At 47.5% G+C, this 23,515-nt stretch overlaps 6 protein-coding genes across 6 annotated transcripts; 2 read left to right on the top strand and 4 right to left on the bottom strand.

The window, feature by feature from the left end:
* Positions 1–5,036: 5,036 nt before the first annotated feature.
* Positions 5,037–6,196, top strand: N7446_011956 (uncharacterized protein; the record flags this gene model as incomplete). The annotated part of the gene is made up of 3 exons (XM_058520698.1): positions 5,037–5,442; positions 5,497–5,518; positions 5,581–6,196. The coding sequence occupies 3 exons, from the start codon at positions 5,037–5,039 to the stop codon at positions 6,194–6,196; spliced, it is 1,044 nt and encodes a 347-aa protein (XP_058366984.1).
* Positions 6,197–7,293: 1,097 nt separating this feature from the next.
* N7446_011955 (uncharacterized protein) lies at positions 7,294–8,246 on the bottom strand (the record flags this gene model as incomplete). Its single annotated transcript, XM_058520697.1, has 3 exons — positions 7,294–7,581; positions 7,651–7,905; positions 7,947–8,246. 3 exons carry the CDS (start codon positions 8,244–8,246, stop codon positions 7,294–7,296), a joined length of 843 nt encoding a protein of 280 aa, XP_058366983.1.
* Positions 8,247–12,168: 3,922 nt separating this feature from the next.
* N7446_011954 (uncharacterized protein) lies at positions 12,169–12,635 on the bottom strand (the record flags this gene model as incomplete). The annotated part of the gene is made up of 3 exons (XM_058520696.1): positions 12,169–12,335; positions 12,399–12,476; positions 12,533–12,635. The coding sequence occupies 3 exons, from the start codon at positions 12,633–12,635 to the stop codon at positions 12,169–12,171; spliced, it is 348 nt and encodes a 115-aa protein (XP_058366982.1).
* Positions 12,636–13,158: 523 nt separating this feature from the next.
* Positions 13,159–13,796, bottom strand: N7446_011953 (uncharacterized protein; the record flags this gene model as incomplete). Its single annotated transcript, XM_058520695.1, is given in 3 exon segments — positions 13,159–13,347; positions 13,531–13,689; positions 13,704–13,796. 3 exon segments carry the CDS (start codon positions 13,794–13,796, stop codon positions 13,159–13,161), a joined length of 441 nt encoding a protein of 146 aa, XP_058366981.1.
* Positions 13,797–13,803: 7 nt separating this feature from the next.
* N7446_011952 (uncharacterized protein) lies at positions 13,804–14,474 on the bottom strand (the record flags this gene model as incomplete). The annotated part of the gene is made up of 4 exons (XM_058520694.1): positions 13,804–13,846; positions 13,904–14,125; positions 14,154–14,326; positions 14,382–14,474. The coding sequence occupies 4 exons, from the start codon at positions 14,472–14,474 to the stop codon at positions 13,804–13,806; spliced, it is 531 nt and encodes a 176-aa protein (XP_058366980.1).
* Positions 14,475–20,228: 5,754 nt separating this feature from the next.
* N7446_011951 (DNA/RNA-binding domain) lies at positions 20,229–22,239 on the top strand (the record flags this gene model as incomplete). The annotated part of the gene is made up of 2 exons (XM_058520693.1): positions 20,229–22,019; positions 22,081–22,239. The coding sequence occupies 2 exons, from the start codon at positions 20,229–20,231 to the stop codon at positions 22,180–22,182; spliced, it is 1,893 nt and encodes a 630-aa protein (XP_058366979.1). The 3' UTR covers positions 22,183–22,239.
* Between the last annotated feature and the right edge of the window lie 1,276 nt (positions 22,240–23,515).

Below are 23,515 nucleotides of genomic sequence, written 5' to 3'. Positions count from 1 at the left end.
ATCCCTGTAAATTCATACTCCCTGATTACAATTAGGTGGAACCCAATCATTTGGCAAGATTGGGGGAATCGAAGGGCCCATGACAGGCTAGCCACCCCTGTCAGCTTTGTAAAAGGCTAGCGATTACAAGTCTGGATCAGTGTATGCAAAACGCTGGGCTAAGACGATCACGTTGCCGCAAACCTACCTGTGTGGGGCTCAATACTTCGATTAGTGCATCCGACTAACCATGCCGAGCAAGGGCTCCACATAGCGGCTCTCGGGACTCTTGGTATCAGCTCCGTAATTACGAAAACTTTCAATACATCATAATTCATCGAATTAAATCCTGAGGGAAACGGTGGGAGGACAACCAGGCAGAGGGATCCTGATGCCGCGCTTGTGTCGCCTGGAACACTGGTATGAAATGATGACCCACCACCAAACCACCTCCTCCCTTCCTTTCACACGCCCCTGCCGCCCGCTGAGGGCTAGATCAAGTCCATCATTTCCAGGATGAGTTCATGCAGCCGCAACGCACATCACACATCTATTTCCATCTAGTCTTGTGCGCTTTAACTAACGGAGTCTGCGCATTGATCGTTTACATGATCTCTAATATATATTTGTATATTATCCCGTGCACTCATTTTTCTTTTATATGGAGCAACCTCTATAAACTGCCCCTTCCAACCAGTTCACAATCGGTTGAGTTACGGTCACTTTTGTGTCTGGAACAACGTCATAGATTCATATCCGATTGACTATGGATTTTCCTTCAAAATTTGCCCAACTACTGCCAGGAAGTAATATACCAGGTCTCCATGCCAATGGCAACTGGTTGGTATCCAATGCAAATGGGAATTGGATTGAGGCTCATCATCCATACCAAAGCGCTGCTTTCATCAACCCCGGTAGGGATTTCCTCCGCAATCCCCCATTGAGATTCCGGAACCAAGAGACGTTTACAGAGACTGATGCTCGCAAAAGATCAAGTGAATCCGTCAACCATACCCAGTTCGAACGTCTCACGACTTATGTATCCGCCAGTACACTATCCATTTTACTTCCATCCACCGCCGCCAGATAAAAATCTTGGCTTAACTCTCAATCTTGCCAACCCGCATCAATACTGTCCAATTGGCCTGCCTCTTCAGAGCACACTGATAAATGGACAACGTATTCGGCATTATGAGCAGCGGAACTCGACGCTTTATACTGGCTTCAAAAATAAAATGTCACCTGCTTCTCAGAACCGGTTTTCATGGACTTCAAGCCCTGGCGCGACTCCGAAATCAACGACCCCGCAGCCTGCCTCCGTGCAATCTTCTAAGCCGTCGCTATCGACCCTTCCAACTGGAGCTCGTGTAGCAAGATCAAATACCTGTGAGTACTGTAGCAGGAAATTCAAGAGAACTGGCGATTTGAAGCGTCATATTCGCACCCGTAAGCAACTGCCAATCATCCTGAAATCTAGCTATTCATACTGAATCGTTACCAGACACAAGGGAAAAGCCATTTATCTGCTTCTGTGGAGCAAGGTTTTTTAGAAAAGATGCACTGAACTGTCACACCCTCAGGTCACACCAGGATGGGCTCACCCTGGCAACCGGGCTGCTCAAGCCATTAGGCAAGGGTATTCTCCAGCCCCAAGATCAGGTTGACAAAATTGTTCTAGATAGCGCCCGAAATCGCGATTCTCAGGCTGATGCTAAGCCGTCTTATCGTGTCATCTCAGTTGAGCCGGAGTTGACACAGGAACAATCCGTGGCTGACTTCAAAGATCCATTCTGCATAGAATGGCAATTGTGGTCTTTGCAGGGGTTACCACAGTAAGTAGCCTTGCTTTTTCCAAATTGAAACCTCGTTAATGAAGAGTAGGAGCGACATATTTACTCATCGTGTGAGGCTGACAAATGGTATATTTGTTGAGACTGAAAGAGCGATGCATCCATGGCTATGGCAACCCTGCGTGGCAGACAGCCTGAAAAAGAACCCAGCTCTTGGGCAACCAAGGGCAGTCATTCAAGAAAGGTATGTCCCCAACCTACAGCCTCGGAGGTCATTTACTAACTGCGCAACTGCCAGTTCTGCTGCTCATTGCTGCGTGTAGGTAAGCATTATACACACTTCTTGTGCGGTTTTAATAAAGTAAAGGGCATTTTCAATACGAGCAGCAACAACACTGGTATCAACAATACGTGTACCAACGTGGCGTGACATTAAAGCACCAGTCAAGATTGAAGCCAATTTTTCAAAATGGATTCCAATTGCGATCAAAAATGACTATTCAACTTCAGGGCCTCAACCGGTGGTTGCATCTCATTCGAACGCGTCTCCGTCGACGGCCAAAACAGACACGCCAAATAACTCTGCGACTGTTCACTTTGGTGGCGGGAGTGTCCACAAAGCATATCCATTCACAAGGCAACCTTAGTTCCGACTTACGAAGGCGATGATATTGTCCGACCAAGCCATACCCTGGACTGGTCATAGATTGAGCAGATTTCTGGGAATGACCGTCCATTTGTCATAGAGAGCTTCGTTGTCTTCGAGCAAGCGGTATAGCTTGCATGGGCCTTTTCTATACGAAACAGTATTTGCGACTCTGAGTGACCAGGCATGCACAAGTGACTTCAGAGCATCGAGGTACACAGCTCCAGCTATACCACAGGATTATGGTATGTTGGCCAGCCACATTCAATTGTTTCTCAAGTCACTAATTACAGAAGAACAAAGGCATACCCTCTTGGTGTCATTCCAGAGCGGCTGCACTGAACAGCTTCAAGGAGGTTTAGCAGACCTGGAGATGTTACCAATAGATAAATGGAGACCCGGCCTTTGTTTGTGGCTAAGAAAGCTTGGGGCTTTCCATCTGCGCAAGCTGAAAGGTGTGCTATCCTCTTAACCTGCGCGTGAATGTCATTGGCACCTAGCAGAATTCATCTCGCATATTCCTAATCTATAATATCAACCAACAGCAATGGAAGATTTTTTGTCAGCGTTTGGCCCTAGCTCATGAGTAGTAGCGCAAAGCCGTTTACAGCTTCATCTATCTGGGAGTCTTTCGTCGTAACAAAGGCTGCCATCAAACGATAGCTCTTGTTTGTGCAGATTGAGCGAATTCCTGCGTCTTGTTGTTCCAGAGGGTCCACTGCTCGAGAACCGCATTTTTGACACATAGGCACTAAGGGGCGCAGAAGACCTATCGGTGTACCCAATGTAAATACATTTGTACCATCCCTGAGCTTTGCTTGACGCCTGGTGGGAGGCCTGAGGCCACCCACTCGAAGCTATTGTTTGGAATAGGGTTTTTCTATTTCTAGCTTTCCGATTGTATCCAAAGCAACAATTCTGGTTCAATTTTTCGCGGCGTAGGGAGATTGGAATGCGAGAGAAGATCGGGATTTATCACGGGGCTAAATCTAGCAAAGTGCTCCAGATTGGCAAATTAACCTTGCTTTCAGCGTAAGAATTGATTTATTCTTGTCACCCATCCCGATTCTCAAATACAAAAATGTTCGTAGAATAGAACATTTCTAACCCTAAATATTGCCTTCTGAACACTCCAATGAAAACCCAGGTGGTTCGATTCATATCAGCGGTCCCTACAGAAGAACGCAATGAAACTTTCTGGATCCATATTACCGTTGAAAAGCTTGGTGTTCTTTCTCACGGAACCACCCTGGATCCTATGCGTTCAGTCTTCGCAAGTTCCGTTGCTATTGGTAACGTCACCGTTAAATACCTGCGAGCTAGCGTCGATTTGTATGGGCTTGCTAGAGCCGTCTGTGGCTGCACATTGGTTAGCTGCCATATGAGGCAAGTGCGTAGCTAAATCAGAAGGTAGCGCGAATGCTGGTGGTACCTCAATTTACTGGCTGTTCGACGTTGTTCCGATCAATGCTTGGCGATGAATGCTGATTGAAAACCACAAAGTAAGTTAGAATTCAGTAATTAGATAAGGAAGGAACATACTGTATGCTCCGCAAAGAGCACCATCCCAGCTGTTTCCTGATAGGATGTGGCGGACGGTGTACGACCGTCGTCACCAGGTGTTTGCGGGTTTCTTCTGATCACACTGGGGAATCAAACTGGCAGCGGATAAAAGTAGACCGGGCTTTGTCTTGTTCTGTGAGTTGGTGCAGAAACTGGGAGTGGACGGAGAACTTCCTGCTATATGGCGGACTCTAGCCCCTGGTAAATACGAGGTATGCCGTAAAATTCCTGCAAGTTTTATTTAATAGCTGGAAATGGCTGCGTAGTTAATGCCCGAAGTGACCAGTGAAATGTCTCGGCCGGTGGACCCAACAGTATATGCGAAGGGAAGGTTCAGACCACGGACTTTGTCGGCTACCTCGGACCCCTTGGTTGAAAGCAGTCTTTGGGGGCCCATCTATATTCTGAGTGGGAATAGTACTAACAATTACCGCATGGATTACCCCCACTAGTGTCGTGCTATCAGGCAGGGGGTAGAACCGGTTCGAGGACAGAGCGGCCCTCTCTGTTTACCACACACAGTCTTCGTACAGGGTAACATTCCCATTCTTCTTGTGAAACCAAGCCTCGAGTTACTCCAGGTAACTGACCTTTCCTTGGCACTGGGGCGGCTTCAGCCACGACAAAGGCCCTAGTATGCTGGCGTGGCCAATAGGGACCAACTCGCTGGTGGATCGCATCATTTGATCTGCTACTTGGACAAACAGAAGGTTTGTACCAAGAATTTGGATTCTGTCTCTGCAATTCCGGTTATCTATCTGGGCAAGAGCAGACTACGGTGTCTCCCGCCGGGTCCACTGTGATCTGTACCTTAAATGTGTGCCTGTCCTCCATAGACAGCTTCTCTCACTAGCTTTGCCCAGGAAGAAAGGTCTTTTACGCATCTCGCGGGAGTGTCCCACATGCTTTGGCGGCTTCGTCTCTCACCTCACTCTGTACGCCATTACTCGTCTGTTCGTTATAATTCTTCATTCGATTAACAATCCCAACGACGCGCTGCGTTCCCTCTCAAGGAGACATCGTTCTGACTGGTGCCATCCCTGGAAAACTCAGAAACCATGGACTCGGAAACATTTCGGTCTCCGGACGACATTTTTGAGCATTCATGGGTTGTTGCAATGAAACCACCGAACCTCGACACCTGGATGCCTACGGAAGCGGATTATATGTACGGTATGCAATTACCGCCGCCATATGGAACGATGCCCCGCCCGATGAATTACTTGGTACCACCACAACTGCAGCCCCCCATCACAATAAGTTCGTCTAGCACCTACGAATCGTGTCATTCCCCGAATCGAGCACCGGTCTCGAGCCTACCCTCATCGCTGGCACAGGCGTCTTGCTCTCGCAAGAGCCCTGCTGCCAAATCAACACCTCATAGGCTGCTTACCGACGAATACCGACAAAGGATATGTTTATACCATGAACAAAACAATGCAGCAACACATGCTGAAATTGGAGGTAAGTATGTTATACTTGCGTTATTGCAACATGTTGACACGGATAATTGGATAGCCTTATTCGGAGTGGAAAGAAGGTAAGCTAAGAATATTTGTCCAACCCTTTTGTACCCCAACGTACTCTGACATGAAGCTTTAGCACTGTTACAAAGATATTGCGCCGGAAAGGGATATATCTCGCCATCAGCAACCGGGGCCCGTCTCCAGAAAACCGAACTAAGCGCCGTGTTCCTGACCTTAAAACGGCGCTTTCGAACTTGGTAAAGGAATACCGAAGAAGCAAAACTCCAATAAATGACGAGATACTCATGAATAAGGCGCGTGCATTTTATGACGCCTGCAGTCTTACTGAAGGCAGCGGAGTATTGGACAAGGACTGGCTGGAGATATTTAAGCGGGAAAACAAGATGCTATTTGCCCAAGATCAACCTTGCACAAAGACTGGCGAAGCGATGCGGATCCAGCAGCAATGCATCAACTGGAATATTGCAATCAAAAACATGGACGATGTTTCTCCAATCAGTGTCCGTGAACCTCCTTCGGCTGAACAGGCACGACATGCCATGAAGCTCGTAATGGACTATTGCGAAACGACCGGGCAAGTGTCTCCCCAGGAACGTGTTAGCATCAGCATAGTTATGGAACGTCTCGAAAACGACCACAGGTTGTTCGGCTTGAGGAATAACTGGCATGCTCAACCCTTGGGTGAGGTTTCCCATGGTGTCGACGGTACGCTTCCTACCACTTTGTTTTAGAGTATCATTTGCGGTGGCTGTTCTTTTCATAGATGTAAGCCTTGCTCAGGTTTCTTTTCCAGATCAATAGCGCTGCTCTTGACTTAAACGAACATTTCAACTCCTCGTCCGCGCAACCTGAAGCCTCAGAAATAACAGTACCCCATAAGATATAATGACAGATTGACTCTATTTCGTAATATATCCATTGAGCACAAAGCATACTCGATTCTCACACATGCCCGTACAGAACTCTCGGTCCATGACTATTATCTTCAGCGATGGCGACATTGTTATATATAGAACTTGTTATCGTAGGCTTTGCACGACCTGCAGTGGTGGTAGGGTTATATACAAGCATCTATTCGGGACTTAATCATAGTGCTGCGCTGTGCGATGTATTCCCTGTGGGGCGACCTCGGATATCGGTTGGCGTTTCGGGGATCTGCTGGTCGAGAGGTGGTTAGTGATAGTCGTTTTGGGGAGGATAATTCGGAGTTGGTAGAGAACAATGAGAGACCGCGTTTATCAGTTGTAATTTTGGCCACAGGGTGCTAGCTTTGGAGTTGCCATGGCCTCATTCCCGCCTCTTGGGCGATACATCAAAGCACAATAGTCGCAAGTAGGACGACTTTGGAAGGTGGGTAGATTTAACACACCAGAAGCTCTTTCAATGTACTAGGACTTGGATTGAAAGTCAGACGAAGCTCAGCTCGAAATGAAGCGTGGGCGAGTAGGGGAGACTGGAGTGAGGAAAAGCGTGGAATCCGACCCGCTCTCCCTCGACTAGCCACTCGGACACTGGATTTGGCTACAGTCATCCATGAAATGGGATAGCCCGTAAATTCCTGCCTGGGCCCCTGGGTACCGTTTCTATCATTGATATTAGAATACTTCTTCAAAATATGCTCGAATAACTTTATGACTGAAATCTGAACTTGAATGGCCTTAGCTTGCCCAGCAAGTAACTACAGAACGTTTAACGAATATCAAATTCGCTATACCAGATGGAAAGTAGTAACTTGAACAGAGTCGATTATTGTTTAATAGAGGCCAGTTCCGGTCAAAAAACTAGAAGAACATACATCGACGCGGTGCTTTTCTTTCAAGAGAGGCTTTCATTCCTCGGTAGATATATGCGGAAGGGAAACGTCAAAGTCTTGTGTCCAGCTCATCGTGGAGGAGTGCGTATATGTTTGCTGGAAACGTGCAGCAAGAACACTCAGAAGTTTGAACATCTCTCTCAGGCTGCATGAGTTCTCTTTGAACAGTTGTTGAATGGGGCCTGCTATGAATGAAAAGCCGGGCGTATCAGGCAGGGGCATGTTGTTTTCCCCGTCAGGTTGAAAGACCATGAGACATTGGGCAAGGGTTTGATGAGCAAATGGACTTAGTGTCCGAAGATGCTGTTAAGACTTAGTCAGCTGGCCTGGGAATATGCAGGTATATTGTCCTGAGGACCTTGGATCACTAACCTCCTCTACCATTGAATAAACGGTGATTTCCTTCGGGTAGGCCCGCATATGCTTCAGGAAAAGAGCCCCAAGTGCCCTGTGTTGCTGAAGAAACCATTCTACTGATGGTGCTTCATACCCAAGGGCGGCGCGAACAATGTCTTCGAAAGCTATCTGTCTAAATTGGAAGTGACTTTCCGCTTCGATTTCCAGGGCGATTCTTTGAGCGCTTGATAAATCTCCTTGTGCAGAGGGAAACCAGCTCCACGAAGTCAACTGAGGAGGGGCAGTATCAATCGACGTAGGATTTCTCTCACTTTCTCGCAATTCGACTGTTCAGAAAGGTAGGGCTCATGCGGGTTTGATAAAGCAGTGATGAAAGAATTGAGTACACTCGGAGGGCGACTCTCCAGTATGTACTTCACAGATTTCATATCGCGAAAGAAACCGAAGCGGAATCCCTGAAGGATGGGCTTGAGGGCATAAGCCCGCAGCGTGACGATTGCATCTTCTTCCCACCATCGATCCCGCACAGAGAATTGAGGGATCTCCAACTTTGACAGGAAGATATCGGGAGATGCTTCCATCAAAGTAGGAGCATGACTGGGAAGCACCATACTGGATCAACTCGGGAAACACAACTATCGTTTTATCGAGGAATGGGAATGAATACAAGTTTGAAGCCACCTTGAGACATAGTGTATATCCGTCTTTATCTTACCGCTAGTATTACCGTGTGTATGCAAAGAGCGGTCACCCCTCCATGTTCTGGCATTGCGAACTTGGTTGTGGTGGGGCCGGAATGAGGGCTGGGTTATGCGGGTGTGATTGGGTTACTGCCTACGCGCCAGACAGCACCGCTACCAGCAGCAAGTGGTGATCCTGACGCGCTTTGACTGCTGCAAATGAGGTACCGTTGGGAGACTTGGAAGACCAATCCATACGCTAAGGCCGTGGGTGGCAACTCTTAGCTCACCTTTCTTACATGTACACGGACTAAACAGGAACCTTATTTATTTTCCAAGTCTAGCAACGCCACATCTCTTAGATCTATGAAGCACAAGCTCCCCCTATAATGGCCCAGCCTAATTTTCGGCTGCTGTCCCCAATAGTTTCGCAACCAGTGCGATTACTCTTAAACACAAAACTACTAGGCATGAGAGACATGTGAGAGAGTCGTTCTCAGCGAGGCTCACGAGAAGGCTTTTATGCTAATTGATCAAGGCCGTCATGAAGCACCTGGAGTCAGAGTCTCAGTCTGTGAGACAGCAAACATGGTAGTGTGGCAGAGCTGTACATAAAAGGTCTCGAGTAACATCCCATCAGCTGGGTTACAGCAGCAAGTTGTAACTGAGACAGACAGGCAGTGTGGCATATCTCAACACACTGCCCATGAATTTCTGATTGAGCCTTCGATTAACATTATAATCACAGAGCATCACGTAGAGTATTTCCGAGGGGCAGATCCATCCATTGTTGTGTGGGTTTCCACCTTTGCAACACAACGACTGAACGCACCCGCTTTCCTAGCTCCGAAACAAGCATGACGTTCTATCAGAGACCTTTCCGCTGAATTATAGCCAGGCGATCTCTTGGTAGAAACTAGGAAACTTGAAACCCCGCCTTTGGCGCTGGGAAGCCCCAGTTTGTATTGTATTTTGCTGTATGCGAAAAGGAGACCCGATGGTCTAGAGGACAATTCTTGAGCGCGTATGCACGGGCATTCTGTCTAGGAGATTTCTGACGGTGCTTGGATTCGACTCGTTGAGACAAGGAACTGCGGATGACATGGAGTTATTAGCTCTAGAATAAAATGCTAGATTGGGATCACTGACAAAAATAACTGTAAAGGAACGGGGAAGCCCTCACGGGCATTCTTGAACTCTCATCGGGGCGCCTTAAGGGAGGGACACTAGAGTGGTTTGTTTCCGAATGTGACTGGACTGTCCGAAAGTATACTGTGTCCCGACTGACTCTGGAATTAATCAGCTCGCTGTTCAATGCATACGAAATTTACTGCGGATCAAAGGAAGAAAGAAGGCTGGGTGAAAGGAAAACGGTTGGAAAGGAAACATGAGCTCACTCCCGAGTGATTACTGACATCTTTTTACCTAGAGACTTTGCTTTGAGCTCTGCTCAGGTCCTGCTCATACGAGTGCCCCTAATTAGGCCTCTCCTGGGTAGGGTAACTCGGAAGAATTCTGGTCGATCAACAGAAGCAGGGTGAATCGAAATTCAGGGTTTTGGTTTGCCTATCGATTCCATTGAAGAATGGTCAAATATGAGGCTGGGGTGGGAAAGCCCCTCAAGAAGAAGACTTCACGAGTTGCGTGGACGAAATGAGTTGTGGGAAGCAGGTCTGGGCAAAGGGAGGGAAAGTACTGCGGGCTTGCTGCTTTAGGCGAAATAGATTTCGGTTCATCTATTGCCATCAGTTTTAGGCGCACTCTTCCCCGGATTACCTCGTCTAGCTTTGAAGTCTGTGACTGACACCACAACTAATACATTTTAATGCCTTTTGATTTCTCTTCGTTATTGCACTGGACGGTTTCATTTCAAGCCAGAGGAGGGGCGTCAGCGCGTTACTTGAGCCCATCAGGGTACGAGTTGTTCCACCAGCACTTCAACTTCTAGGTATGGGGCTTGAACGCAATAACAGACGATTGACATGCCGTCCTAAGTGTGTGTCAAGTTAGCTAATCTCCATCATGACAGCTTCGACCTACCAGTCCACTTCAGTCATCGGTCAATCGAGAGTGCCAACATCCCACCATATTCGACGAAAATGAGCCTACCTGCGCACGATCACAGATGTTTCTATGAACAAGGCTGTCCCCAACAGACATCTCGGCTTGGATATGATGACCATCCGACTAAAGCAACTCGAATGAGCCAGCGACCGTGGTACAGCACAGGGTCTCAAACCATCGGGCGATTATACCTGCATGCCTCCGAGTGCAACAGCTCCACGAATCCTGATGAGAGAAACATCGAAACGCATACCTTTAATTATAGCACCCTTGTGCTCGGAAGTGCGTTGAGACAGCTCTCACTATAGTCCGGGCAGTAGACAATGGTCGACCGTTACTACGTGTCGAATATACTGGGTCCACAATGCTCTGCACTTAAACTCTTGCAGCTTGGGACACAAGGAGTCATGATTGCGATCATGAACATACAACGTGACTGACAGAGCTCGTACTTACAACCTTTCCTCGGCCTGCACTGGGGTTACGTATGTAAGCGCACATGCATTTCCACGCTTGAGCCTCGAAATGCTAACAGAAGTGCTCCTCTAGTTCCCAACGACGGCTGCACGAAATGCGTGTGATAATCGCATCATCGCAAACGAGCCCACCACTTTAGATCCTGCAAGCCGCCTTCACGAGGAATAAGTCACCTCTGCCTTTTCCGCCTCGCCGCTTCTTCGTCGCCTCACGGTTTCTGATACAGGACTGGTCGATAGCATGAGATATAAAATTATTGCAATTGAATGGCGTGCCCTACATAAACTATTGCACTTGTGATGTGTGCTCTTCTCATTGCTTTCTTAAAGCATTGGCAGCAGAAAGAGGCATAATAGTCTTTCAGCACTTCTAGTCCTCCTGAGTTATTAGGAAGATATAACATAGTGAGTTCTTAACAGTGCCGCTCTGCCCAACGAAGATGCTACATTCGCTGAGAAACTATGAAAGAGAGACCAGAATGCTCCTGAAAGACTATAGAACACGTCTTTGACCTCAACACGCACTCAGACTGTATTCCAGGTTCCTTCCGCCTGACACTGTTGTTACCGCGGGACGGCATCCTTCTTTGACAATGGATACTCGAGGCTGCCGTTACTCCAGGGTTGCAAACAGAATCAGAACGTATTTGGATGTTGCGTACCGTTGCCAGCTTCTCTACCTCGGACGTAGGGATCAACTCGCCGTGACTGTATCTCATATCAAAAAGCGATGATCGGACCTTCGAGGGTGTGGTCCCCATAGCTCGATTGGTAACTCTCACAGACCATCATGCCATTGAAGTGTCTCAATGCAGAGATTCGATCACAGACTCGCTGAGCAAGAAACCCAGTATGGGAAGAAATATTCGACCATGACCCGTTTGTGCGTCTTTAGGGCGGCATCAAGTGCAACAATGCAGTGAAACGGAAGGGTGCCGTACTTTCGTCGCTCATGTACGGATGCAATGCTTTTCCGGACAATCAAAGGCCCCAAATCAGGAAATACAAATATTTGGTAAAAACCGAGCACCGTACAATCCGGCGCGGTGGCTGCTTCACCTACGTCAAGAGGAGCGGTTGATAGAATCGAGGCGGCATCAAGCAAGGTGGATACATTCCTTCCGTTGTGGTAGCGGAACGGATTTGTTCGCACCACTGAAGTGGGAGACGTCGACCGCTCATGTCAGGTTGAGCTGGAAAGGCAAACAGCTTAGGAATTTTCGGCTGAGCTGTGCCTAGCTCACAGATCCAAGCATCTACATCGGTATCATCGAAACATTGACAGCCCATATCCGTGAGTTCCCAAACACCAATCACACCAGTGTGGGAATCAACGCAGTACCCATACCAAAATCCCCTAGGGTCATCTCGAAAAGATTCTCCAATAGCTGCTGTCGTATTTGCCACAAAAACCACATCAAACTCATCGGGCTTGCATTGAAGAACTGGAGAACTCGGAGTCGCACGTCGTCTGTCCGCTCTGTACATAGCTGTAATGATACAGACATGGAATGGGGATTTCCAAAGAGACTGGATAGTATACCATCCAAGAATGATTCGATAAACGACTTGGCCCGGAGCGTTGTTCCGGCGTGGTCCAGATAAGTTATTCCTGCAACCCCTGAAAGAGGGTAGTCAGTATAGATGAATCAAGTAATATCAAATGCTAGGCCATACCATTAAGAAGAGGATACCACTGTTCACGGATGGCATCCGTATCCGCAAAGTATCCCTGGCCATATCGGAAATGGACGAATTCTTCGTCAATGCTCTCCATCATAAAGTGGGTGGACGGAATCGAAGAATGCAGCATGTTCCTTTGCGAAAATACTGTGCCTTTGCGGAGTTGAAGACTCAAGTTCTGATTGTTTCAATGAGTGAGATATAACTGGCGTAGAGTCTTCGCGGCAGACATTTATAGCTGGAATAGATGAAAGGCGAAACAGTTCTTTTCCATTCCGTGAAGCGCGTCGTAAAGCGCGATATCTGGAGCAATCTCGTGTAGTCGGGCAGTTGCTGCGTCCTTCGCCTGGCGACTGCTAGTTGAAGATGGGGCTTCTTTTCCTTGCCCTCAGACATGATACGAGACCGTGTAGGCGTCTGTATGGGCCGACGTGATTTGCCAGTAGTCTGCGGGGTGCCATGTGAAGCATCTGAGCGTCGATAATCTTCCGCTTTTTCTCAAGGGCAGCCTGCACTGAAACCATGTTCTGGTCCTTGCTTTGGATTGCGTGCCGTGGACTTTGGGTGGTGTCCTGGGATGAGAAAAACATTCGCTCAAGAACATTGCGGTCAAGTTGCGTCTAGCCAGCAACTTCTCCAAGATTGGTTCGCAGAGGGAAGTGGCTATAGCGCGCGTCTGAAGCGGGTTGCAGCTTCCATTTAGCATAGCTGTCTTCCAGCCACAAGTGATTGACGACTTCAAGACCCCGTTTTTTTGCGGCGTTGCACTTCTCGCTCGTTCCATAGGCAGTAATCAAATGGGTGTTCTCCTGCTTCAAAGTTTTTGTACATTCCGCACCTTAGGCTGCAATCAAGTCTTCCAGGTAGATTCTTCCTTCACCAACATAATCGGACAGACTGATCTTCAGTCCTTGGAATCCGGGATTACCCGTACGAGATACGGGGTAGTGCAGGAGTCGCCTGAGAGGTGATGTTCATGTGTTAAATGTCACGAGCCGGTAAAGCCAGGCGAGGTTTCCAACGTTTATGTTAAGCCGCGACGCCGTTCGGTAGGCAAAGCCTTCTCGGTAACGGCAGATCAGCATATCTGCAGTATCAATCTTTGATGTCACTTCAGCTCCGCCGTGCTTCAGAACAGCTTCAATAGACTCCTGTGGATGCGAACCATTCCAAGATCCGGAGATAGCATAATGGTTTTGCCCTCGAAAACACTCCGCTGACCGGTTGTATGTGCCGAGATGGATGGCGTTGGCAGCATGGTTGGATTAGTCATCGATGCGCCGACCAAGTTTCAGACAATCATCGAACCTATCGAGGTTCAAATTAGCAAGGTTCGTTGAAAGCCACAGCAACAGCAACACTCACCAATGCGGTAGAACAATCTTCACATTTAATTTCTTGGCCTGGGCCATGCGCGCCTTGTCCGAATCGGCCGTGAGATCCACCAAGTGAGTGACCATGTGAGAGGTTCGCGGACTGTATAGTCCACGCTTCGCCACCACACCGCCGATTATCGCATCCTTATCCTTCGCAGGTATGTCGCCGCAGGTAACCACCACGTCGTTCATAAAGAGACGAGGATCGGGGCTGTATTGACGAGGATTGGCCAGCTTACTCTTTGCCAGTGAGTTGCTGACCCATTGTCCCTTCACTACGGGGAGTAGTATCATAGGCCTCAAAATCAATCGTGTTGGAGATCAAATGGCTGAACCTAGCCACATTAGGGACCTCGGCCCCAGGCTGGACAATCAAAGACTCGCCGCCATGCTCTTCAAGTGTTGTCGCAAGCTAACGAGTCATGTTAGTTGAGTGCATCATGCGCGAGTGATAGGCCAACACATACCTGCTCCACGTATTCTCGGGAGAGATTTTTAGAGCATAAAATGCCGAGGCAATACTGGTCGAAGAGCCGAGGTTGTTGGACTTCAGTTGTCATGGCCACAGCAGGCGCGTTGTTGTGGGGTGTAAGGGATAATGTGTGGCTAGGCAGTTGTGTTTATCGAGGGCAATCGGCGATTGGGGACGCGTCGCGCACGCGTGGTAAAACGCCCGGTCACGTGAGCATTTGCGGGATCCCACTTTAGAGTAGAGGGTGAAGAACTGATATACGTATTCATTGAGATATGTGATGTTGTTTCCTTGTGATTCTGTATCATAAGTGTCACCTAAGAGAAACTACTGTAGCCATGTTGCTGTGTACACCTGAATAAACTGTGGGGAACATCACCATCAACAACCAACTCCTTGACCTAGAAATTATTGATACTATGCTCGAAATACAATAACTAACTAGCCTTTTATTTTGCATTTTTAGCTATATTACCAATAGCTCTATGCGCTTCTCCCTGCTGACACTCTACTACACCATTTATTTATACCAACCTATACTTCTAGGTACAAGGAATTTCCATCTGTGTTGCATTTTCTTTCCCTAAATCTGACGCTACAGTCAACTAAGAGATACATTGCTAGGAGCTTCTATTAGACTTGACCAATTACCACGCTGTTGGCAATACCAATGTGTACATATCTCAGTGAAATGGCAACAGATCCGTCAAGCCAACCAACTTATGTACATTGTTTACAGTTACCGGAGCTCGCCTTGACTTTCCCAGCATCATGAAAGACAGCATCATTGTGCGTAGGGCTTCGTATTTCTATTACTATACAAATGAGCTGACCGGTGGCTTGGAAGAATGCGCCGTGTAGTAAAGCCGCACCAAGCCTGATCCGCCGTTAGTTCTTCTAGTCTCCCCGGGCCTTCTGCAATCATGGCTGGAGAAGTGCCAAATTATAGGGCATTAGGTCCACAGGTGTTCCACTGTAAAGAATAACTTAAAAGAATCTCAAGGATCTCTTATCTCGGAACCTCTCCAGGGTGCTCTCCAGCCCTAGAGTAACAACGAGACCACTCGACTTCGATGGCAGAAGACTGTCAATTGGTATCAACGCTGAAAATAGGAAAGGAAAAGGGAAAATAAAAGCGAACTGATACAGGAACTTTGCGCTCCCATTATTCAAGATAACATAATCATCTCTGTTTATTGCTTGGTTTCCACGGTACATTAATTGCTTGTGCAGAAATTGCCGACGCCTTCTCCTTTCAATTGTAACAACATTCTTTTGGGGCACTTTCAGTGGACGAGGCTTTCTCGTCTGGAAAATTGGTGTCCGTGTGTTTGGGGTATTCGCCCGCCGGTCAAACTCAGCTTGAGGCAATTTACGCCAGGCAGAGCTCTCAGCAGGACACGAAACCACTCCTACACTCGCCCCTACTCAAGCGTGGGCTCACCAACGCCCTTTCGAACCCGATTGAGTACCTCCCGATGAGCAAATCTCAGCTTAGATCTCGCATAAGTCTCCTACTTAGATGTTTTACCTCAGAGGTGGGGCTTCGCCTTCGTGAGGAGATACCAATGAATTAGCTGAAAGCACCCCGATCCCCGATACGCTCGATCTCGAAGACCTCAATACTCCACTACATGCCTTACTCCATACACGCCCTTGTCAATACACGAGCCAGATTTCAGCTGCGATTTACCGGACCGTGCTGATCCTTCAACCACCATGAGCCGTTGCGGGTATCAATCGATCTGTTTACCACAACTGAACCCTTCCGAACCTCGCCCTGGAGGCAAATAAGCAAAGCGCGGTCCCGTTGGAGGCAAATTGGCAGATGCAACTAAGAGGCATATTCTGAAACTGTGGCAGTTGTCTGAAAGGCGTAGTCAGGCAGACGTGGCATAGCAGGCGAGTGTTTTACGAAGAATGTCGAGCGCCTTGCATCTGACATGGGTGTTCCGGAATTCTTCAAACAAGTTTGGAATTTTTAACGTCCTTAGGAAGTGGCCTTTCTGAATACCAAACCCACATTTCAATGGCTAGGACATAGAATATAACCCTTACTATGTATGACAATATCATTGCTACTCTGGCAAATTGCATAGTAACGACTCCAAATTTGACTATGCTGCAGGACATTGCACACTAGATCACAGTACCAAAAATATAACATGTCACGTCAAAGAACCTACTCTGTGCCCGTGACTACCAAATGTATTGGGTCTCGATCTCCTTCCGACATAAATATACGCGCCAAGTAAGCCGAATCGTCATATATATTGGGAGAATGATAGGGTGCAAAGTATAGTAGACCATCGGCGTACCTTCGTCGCGATATCGAACGGCTTCATCACGCTTACATTGGCAACAGGACAATGAATATCCGGTCCAAGCCAATGATTTTGGCTTTAGAATTGGTGTTTTATTGAGTATAGCTATAGAGCACACCGTCATGTTGGAAAGAAGGCAGGCGGTCGTAGATTAGCTGCAGCTGCATGATATTGCTGCAATTCGTCAGGTTGGGTGCCTTGTCCCGATATCTACCACATCAAGTACCTATGTTATGTAATGTGATTCGGTCCAGCGGTAGAGTATCAGGTATTCACCGGGGTTGATATAACCATTGTATTTGGTTGCCGAGCGTCCTTTGGCGCCCAGCGAATTTTCAATCATTATTCTTAGACGTTTAGGGGCAGCGAAAAAAAGCGTAATTGCTGTGTTATGAATTCCCAAGTCAATAGAGCGACTGGTAAGTTGTATGGTGGTTGTGGATAGCGACTGTACCGTGTCCGACGCCACTTGAACGAATGCAAAGCGGGCTGGAAGATTCGTAAGCGTGGGATTTGGCCATCACAGGGTTATTGCCGTTGCTCGGATATATAGCTTGCATTCTGGTAGGTGTGATTGATTCGATCGCTGATGCGGTTCGCACCGCATGTATCTAGGTGATAGCGAGCTCTCGCTCTTCGTGGATCAGTGGCGTCGCAGACATCTCACTGGCACGAGATTTTGTCATTTGCAAGCTTCGAGCTCATGGTGCTTGTTCTCATTGTATTCAAGGAATGTGTTTGGTATCGGGTTCGACTTGCCTAGTAATCGCTATGTCGGACAGTATTGTTGACCTCTGCGCGTAGAAAACCGAGCATTTCCTGATCTATAGCTTCGTCAAACGCAAAACGCCGAGTTAGCTCAGCAGTGAGATTGGATTCGCAAATGTATTCACCTCAGGTTTCTTGTGACTTCTATCTCATCCCGGCCCCTGGCCATCACGCGTGCAGATTGTGAGGCCGTTAACAACGCAGTTTTGGAGTTCGATCCCTACTTGTGTGGTGATTTGAGTGCACAGATGCTCTTTCCGGCGAAGGTACTGCCCTAAAGGATGAGGAGGGTGGTGCGCAGGCGCGGGGTCAAGACCAGGCTGGCCAAACGGTGAGGCGAGGAGGAAGATGACAGGCCTAGGATTGTTGGGTGTGATCTATATCGAATGATCCGGCATTTGTTTGCTGGGGATGGGTCCAGCATTCCTTCATATAACTGGTGAGCTCCCTCCCCCGAAGATGAAGAATGTGGTGTGAATTAACTGACTAACATCAACAGTCACACCGGAGCTCGAAGACCGGTAGAGGTTATCAAGCAAATTATCCTCCCAGATAGATTGACAAAAAGGGGGTTTCCTTTGCCAGACATCAGAATGGTGGATACTAGTCCCAGGGGGAAACTTCGAATTTAAAGATGTCGAAAGTGCGTCGAACACCCTCGAAACGAGTTCAAAAGGTCAAAAGGTTCTAGAGAGGACGGTGGTTCTTAGCGGGTCTGTAGGACGAGATACGAGATTGTGGTGTTCAGCTAACATTCGCTTGCTTCATGTACAAGGGCATTCATAACCTGATGGACGAGGGGCGTAGAAGGATGATAAACCGACATGGAATTGGGACTAACTAATGTTAGTTCACTAGCTTACGGTCCAGTGTCAAAAATTTTATTGTATCCGACCAATTGAGATAAGCCGTTTTTGACCTGCGGAGGTAGTCCATCGGTGCAATACCACGGGAAACAAATGTCGGAGTGATTGACATCTAGACTAAGTATTGAGAATAGCTAAGTAGTACGACAAAAAACCTAGGGGCCGAAGGTGCTACTTACAATATGAACGTGGGTTGATACCCAGGTGTAATAAAATACAGACGACTTCGATGTTGGATTACCAACGGAATAGGGACTACTGTAAGCCCCATTTGATGGACTCTTCTTAATTTAAGACAGTAGAAAGTGGGGTATGGTCTTACGGGTCCTACCACTACCAATAATTTGAGGGAGACTGCTATCATGAAAGCCCTCGGAGCTAGCTGAAGTGCGAGTGTTTAGCTGAAAAAAAGCCATCAATACAATGCAAAAGCACTAAGCAACGTAAATGATCATTGATGGAAATTGAATTCAGAGTAACAGTACTGAGACTTGAGCCCTAGGTGTAATGCGTCTTGGGTTATGGAGCACGGGAACTTCAGAAAGCTCTTATGCGGCAGTTATTCATTCGACTCTCGCACATCCGACGAGTGTGGAAATAACCAGCAGAAGTAGGCCCATCTAAAGCACCCTATCGAAGCTCATAATTCTGGAAGTCACAATTCCCATCGTCCCTGCCCAAGGCCAGGAAAAGACAGCAACTACCGCATGGTAGATGTGGAATCAATGTAGGATTATCATTTCTGAGGCTATTCTTGGCGGAAAGGCGGATCTCCCACATACGCCGTACAAAGAAATTCAAAATTCACCCGGGCAAAGGTTGACGTAAACTCCTACTTCGCTTTCCACACTTCATGTATATTGTCTAGACAACTGGGTGCCTAGAGGATTGTGGAAGCCAGCCTTTGTCAAAAATATTATACAAGGGGGCTGAGTTGACAAGTTTCTCGATCAAGTTTGCGCTTGTCCGGTCTGCCCTGCGGGTTTTGATATTACTTCACCGCTCCTAGAAATGTGATAGGGAGAGTTTCCACCCACTATCCCGCCATTTCTTACATGACAGCCTAGTAGTTGCCCTTTTTAACAAATACCCGGGTGAATGCGTGATGTGGGCAGTGCTGTAATTTTTATATTAACTTGATTTGGCCAGTTCAGCTTACTTTGCTTGTACGCTTCAATATCAATTGAATGAATGTCTACGGGCGTCTTTTATGGGATACATGCTATCTGAAAAGCCACTGGCTCTAGTAGCTTGAGTGAACGGGAGTTTTACGGCTAATAATGGGTGATTTCCGTGGTTGACATGTGTACGTCAATGTTGGTTGTTAGGCCGATGTAGAAACACCAATCATCGAAGGCACCCTGTTAAATGAGGCTGCCTATAAAGAGAGTGGGTCAGATAGACTGAGACAAAGGATAAGTTGAAAAAAAAGGTACTGTAATTAAAGTGATCTCGAGCACCCGGGTGTATGGGCTGGTGGTAGACGGCCGGCTGCCTCCGACCCCTATAAAGCCCACATTATTCATTTAAAAAGTCTGTAATCAAGCGTCAGCTTACATTGTACTATTGGAGGCCAATTATATACTTTGATTCCGCAAACTGAGCTTGGTTGTATTGAAATTGTCAGTAAAAAGGACTGGCTACAATATTGGAAGTTGTTTATACGTCACCAGGTAAGGGGTCTTATTCTCTACCACTGTCTTAAACTCATTGCTTTAAATCTATCAGGAGGTTCAATTCGCACCAGATTGAGTCAACGAATATCAGAGCCGCACTTCAGGAAATTCCTCCCGACCGGAGAACAAGGGCACGGGGAATTTCACTAGCCAAAACCCACGGCACTCAAAGGAAGACCCCCGCCATAGTAGCCTGATAATTGGCACTATGGAAACGCAACAGCGCTTGTTAGGGTCAGCTTCCCCGACGGGAGAATTTGTGCCTCAGGATATACAGAAACAAGCAAAGATTGATCAAAATACCCGACAGAAAAAAGTGTCAGCATGCAACCATGCACCGCGTTCCGAGTTGGGCAGATCCCACTCAGGTCCTACTGCTGGTTACAACACAATGGCTGCTGATCTCCAAGGGGCTCACGATAGCCCACAGTATCAGGCCCAGAGGTCACTCGAACACGACATGAGCAAGGTGGACTCTGCGGCTATTCCTCAGGAAGAAAACCAGCAAATGATTAGACAGTTGGAGACTAACCCCATCGCCGAGGAACATCTCATTCATGAAGTGAGAGAAATCTACGCCGGGCTGGTCATAGTGGAGAAAAAGTGCATCGAAGTGATCAGGAATCTCTCGCAAATGGCCCCAATAACGGAATTGTCACAGGATCAGTGGAAAACGGTCATCTCGCTACACCGAATGCTGCTCCACGAACATCATGACTTTTTTCTCACTTCACAGCATCCAGCAGCCAGTCCGGTCGTGAAGCACCTTGCTGAGAAGTATGCTATGCCTACTCGCATGTGGCGCTATGGGATTCATTCCTGCTTGGAACTGTTGCGCAAAAGACTGCCTGCCTCGCTAGATCACATGTTAGCCTTTATATACCTCTCGTATTCAATGATGACACTCCTTCTAGAGAGCGTCCCGCATTTTAGGGGAACCTGGATCGAGTGCCTAGGTGACCTAGCGCGGTATCGTATGGCAGTGGAAGATACCGATGTTGCGGACCGAGACATTTGGGCAGGGGTCTCGAAGTACTGGTACAATCAGGATACTGGTCAATGTCCTGAAATTGGTCGAATTCAGCACCATCTTGCCGTGTTGTCTCGTCCGGATACTTTGCAGCAGCTCTTCTACTGCACGAAAGCATTGATCAATGTGCGCCCATTTTCAGGTGCGCGGGAGAGCATGGTCCGGCTGTTCAATCCTATTTTGAGTGCACCGGCTGATAGACACACTCTGATCACTTCTTTTGTGGCTGCTCATGGTGCTCTTTTTATGCATATGCCAGTTGAGCAGTTTCTTGCTCGGTCGAAGTTCTTCCTTTCCAATCTGCGCCAGGAGGTTAGCCGGCTAGGCCGAGAGGGACAGCAAGGCGTCTTTATCACATCCTGTAATATCGCTGCGATCTTTCAGTATGGCGATAAAGATGGAGCCTTTGCTACAGAGTTCACTTACGATGGAAACACCACAGCAGATGCTTATGCTATCTCGAGGCAGTGGGCGGCTACTACGGCGCCCAATGGCCCAAATAACCACCCACACATCGACTTCTCATCCCAATTTGCATTCCGCGCGAGCTCTCTCGCTTTTCACACCTTGATAATAATCCTTGGCCAAGCCGGCGACCCGAACATGCTTCCAACCGTGCATGCCTCCATGGCGTTCGTGTGGTGCCTCACACTCCACCCAGCAGCTATCCAACGACTCGAGCCGCTAGTTCCATGGTCGATACTCGCAAACTACCTAAACACTTTACTCCGGCCCGACACTAATATTGCAACGATTGAAGATGAATCGTTCCCCCGAATCGACGACACAACCTCCCAACAGCTACCGGAGGACTTTTTGATTAGAGGACAAACTTGGAGCCGGCTTTATTACCCTGCGAAATTCTTCGATGAGACGGCTGTAGAGGATGACAGATCATTGATTGAGGAGCCATCAACAATGCTCCCTAGGAGACACAGATGCTTGTGGCTTGGAGTGCGGATTGCAACTGTCTGTCTTGGCTTGAGATTGTTTAAAGTGCACTCTTCGCTAACCATATCTTAATATCTAGTTCTCTCGCTGGATGACATACGACCAGACTCGACGGTTCACGTCTACCAGACTCGCACACGAATTTGCACCAATTTCTCAATCTACTGATCACCTCGGTTGAAATATTTAGCATCTTGTCCCTCGCTCGTCGATCAGGAGATGAAGGGAGTTTGAAATGTGGCCAGGGTAGCCACCCGGCTTTTTTTCGAGTTCCCCTAGGTGTGTGAGCGTGTGTGGCATGGAACATGCACTTGGTGGGGATGATTGGCTGGTGGAACCCTGGTGTTTTCTTTCCCCTGTTTGGATCAGTGTTCAAGAAACCACCTTGAACGCAAATCCTTCCCTTAGGCCGCTTCCGTACACATGTCCGAGAATGGACTTACTTTGTTTTCTCTTTTTTTTGTTTTGTTCATTTTTCGTTACTAGGCAGGAATCTTCATGAGTCGGCCACGACTACACGACAGATATCAGATATCAGATTCCTCTTGGACAAAGCCCATCACCTGGACCATTTTTCCATGGACTCCCCACTTGAGGCTTCTACATCCTCCAAGGAGTGAATGTCTTTCCCTCTTTAGCCTTGGATCTATGATGCAAGGATTCCCTACTGTATACTGCCACCTTGCGTCTGCCTGTGGATTATTGAGGCCTCGGAAATGTTCCCATGGGCTGGACTATGCGCTTGCACTGACATTGAGGTTGTAATCTTGGAATTACGAGGATTACATCAATAACACAACGGGGTTCGATTACTGCGGAATGTGATAGGCCTGGAAGGCCTTCTTTTCAGAACGACCAGAATGGTTAACCCTGGAGCATTCGCAAGGAAATCAGTCCTTGGCTTCTTGCGAGGATATACAGATGCGTTGACATGGGAGGCCATTGCAAGGATAAATAGCTCTACAATTGAGCTTCAAAAGAAGTAAGAAGACACAAGAGAAGAAAGGATCTTGGAAAACACATGCGAATAGGAAGATTTTTATAAGAATTCTTGGATGTTGTTCGTAGCTTTAGTTATCTCTTCCCTCTACTGTCCCGTGGAAAGAATTTAGAGTTGAACCGCATAACTATGCATAGACATACAGGCTTCGAGTATACGAGCTGGCATGTTGGCGGATATATTTCTCTCCATGGTTGCATCATCAGCCATATATATAGCAAGAGCTTCGGATGGCTTCGCGTATCCTTGTGCTTGTACAGTACTACCACGTTGGGTTCGACTTTCACTCTGTTTTATGTCAATTGAGGCTTACTTTTTACCTCAAGTGGTAACAGGTCTATGGAGGCATACACGTAGACTAACAAATATCCACGAATAAACATCTTCAAAAATTCAGTAGTTTCTACTATTAAACGTAGCTCCTCCTGACAGCATAGATGCAAATGTCACATGAGGGTAATGGCTCGTGCTTGATCTTCGACCGAGTGTATTTTCTTGCCGGTGAAGTCGGAGG

Source organism: Penicillium canescens, assembly GCF_028828765.1.
Source record: "Penicillium canescens strain IBT 15451 chromosome Unknown utg000009l_segment0_segment0, whole genome shotgun sequence".
Classification (NCBI taxonomy): domain Eukaryota; kingdom Fungi; phylum Ascomycota; class Eurotiomycetes; order Eurotiales; family Aspergillaceae; genus Penicillium; species Penicillium canescens.
Note: the sequence above shows the minus strand (reverse complement) of the source record. Positions and strands in the feature narration are given on the sequence as shown.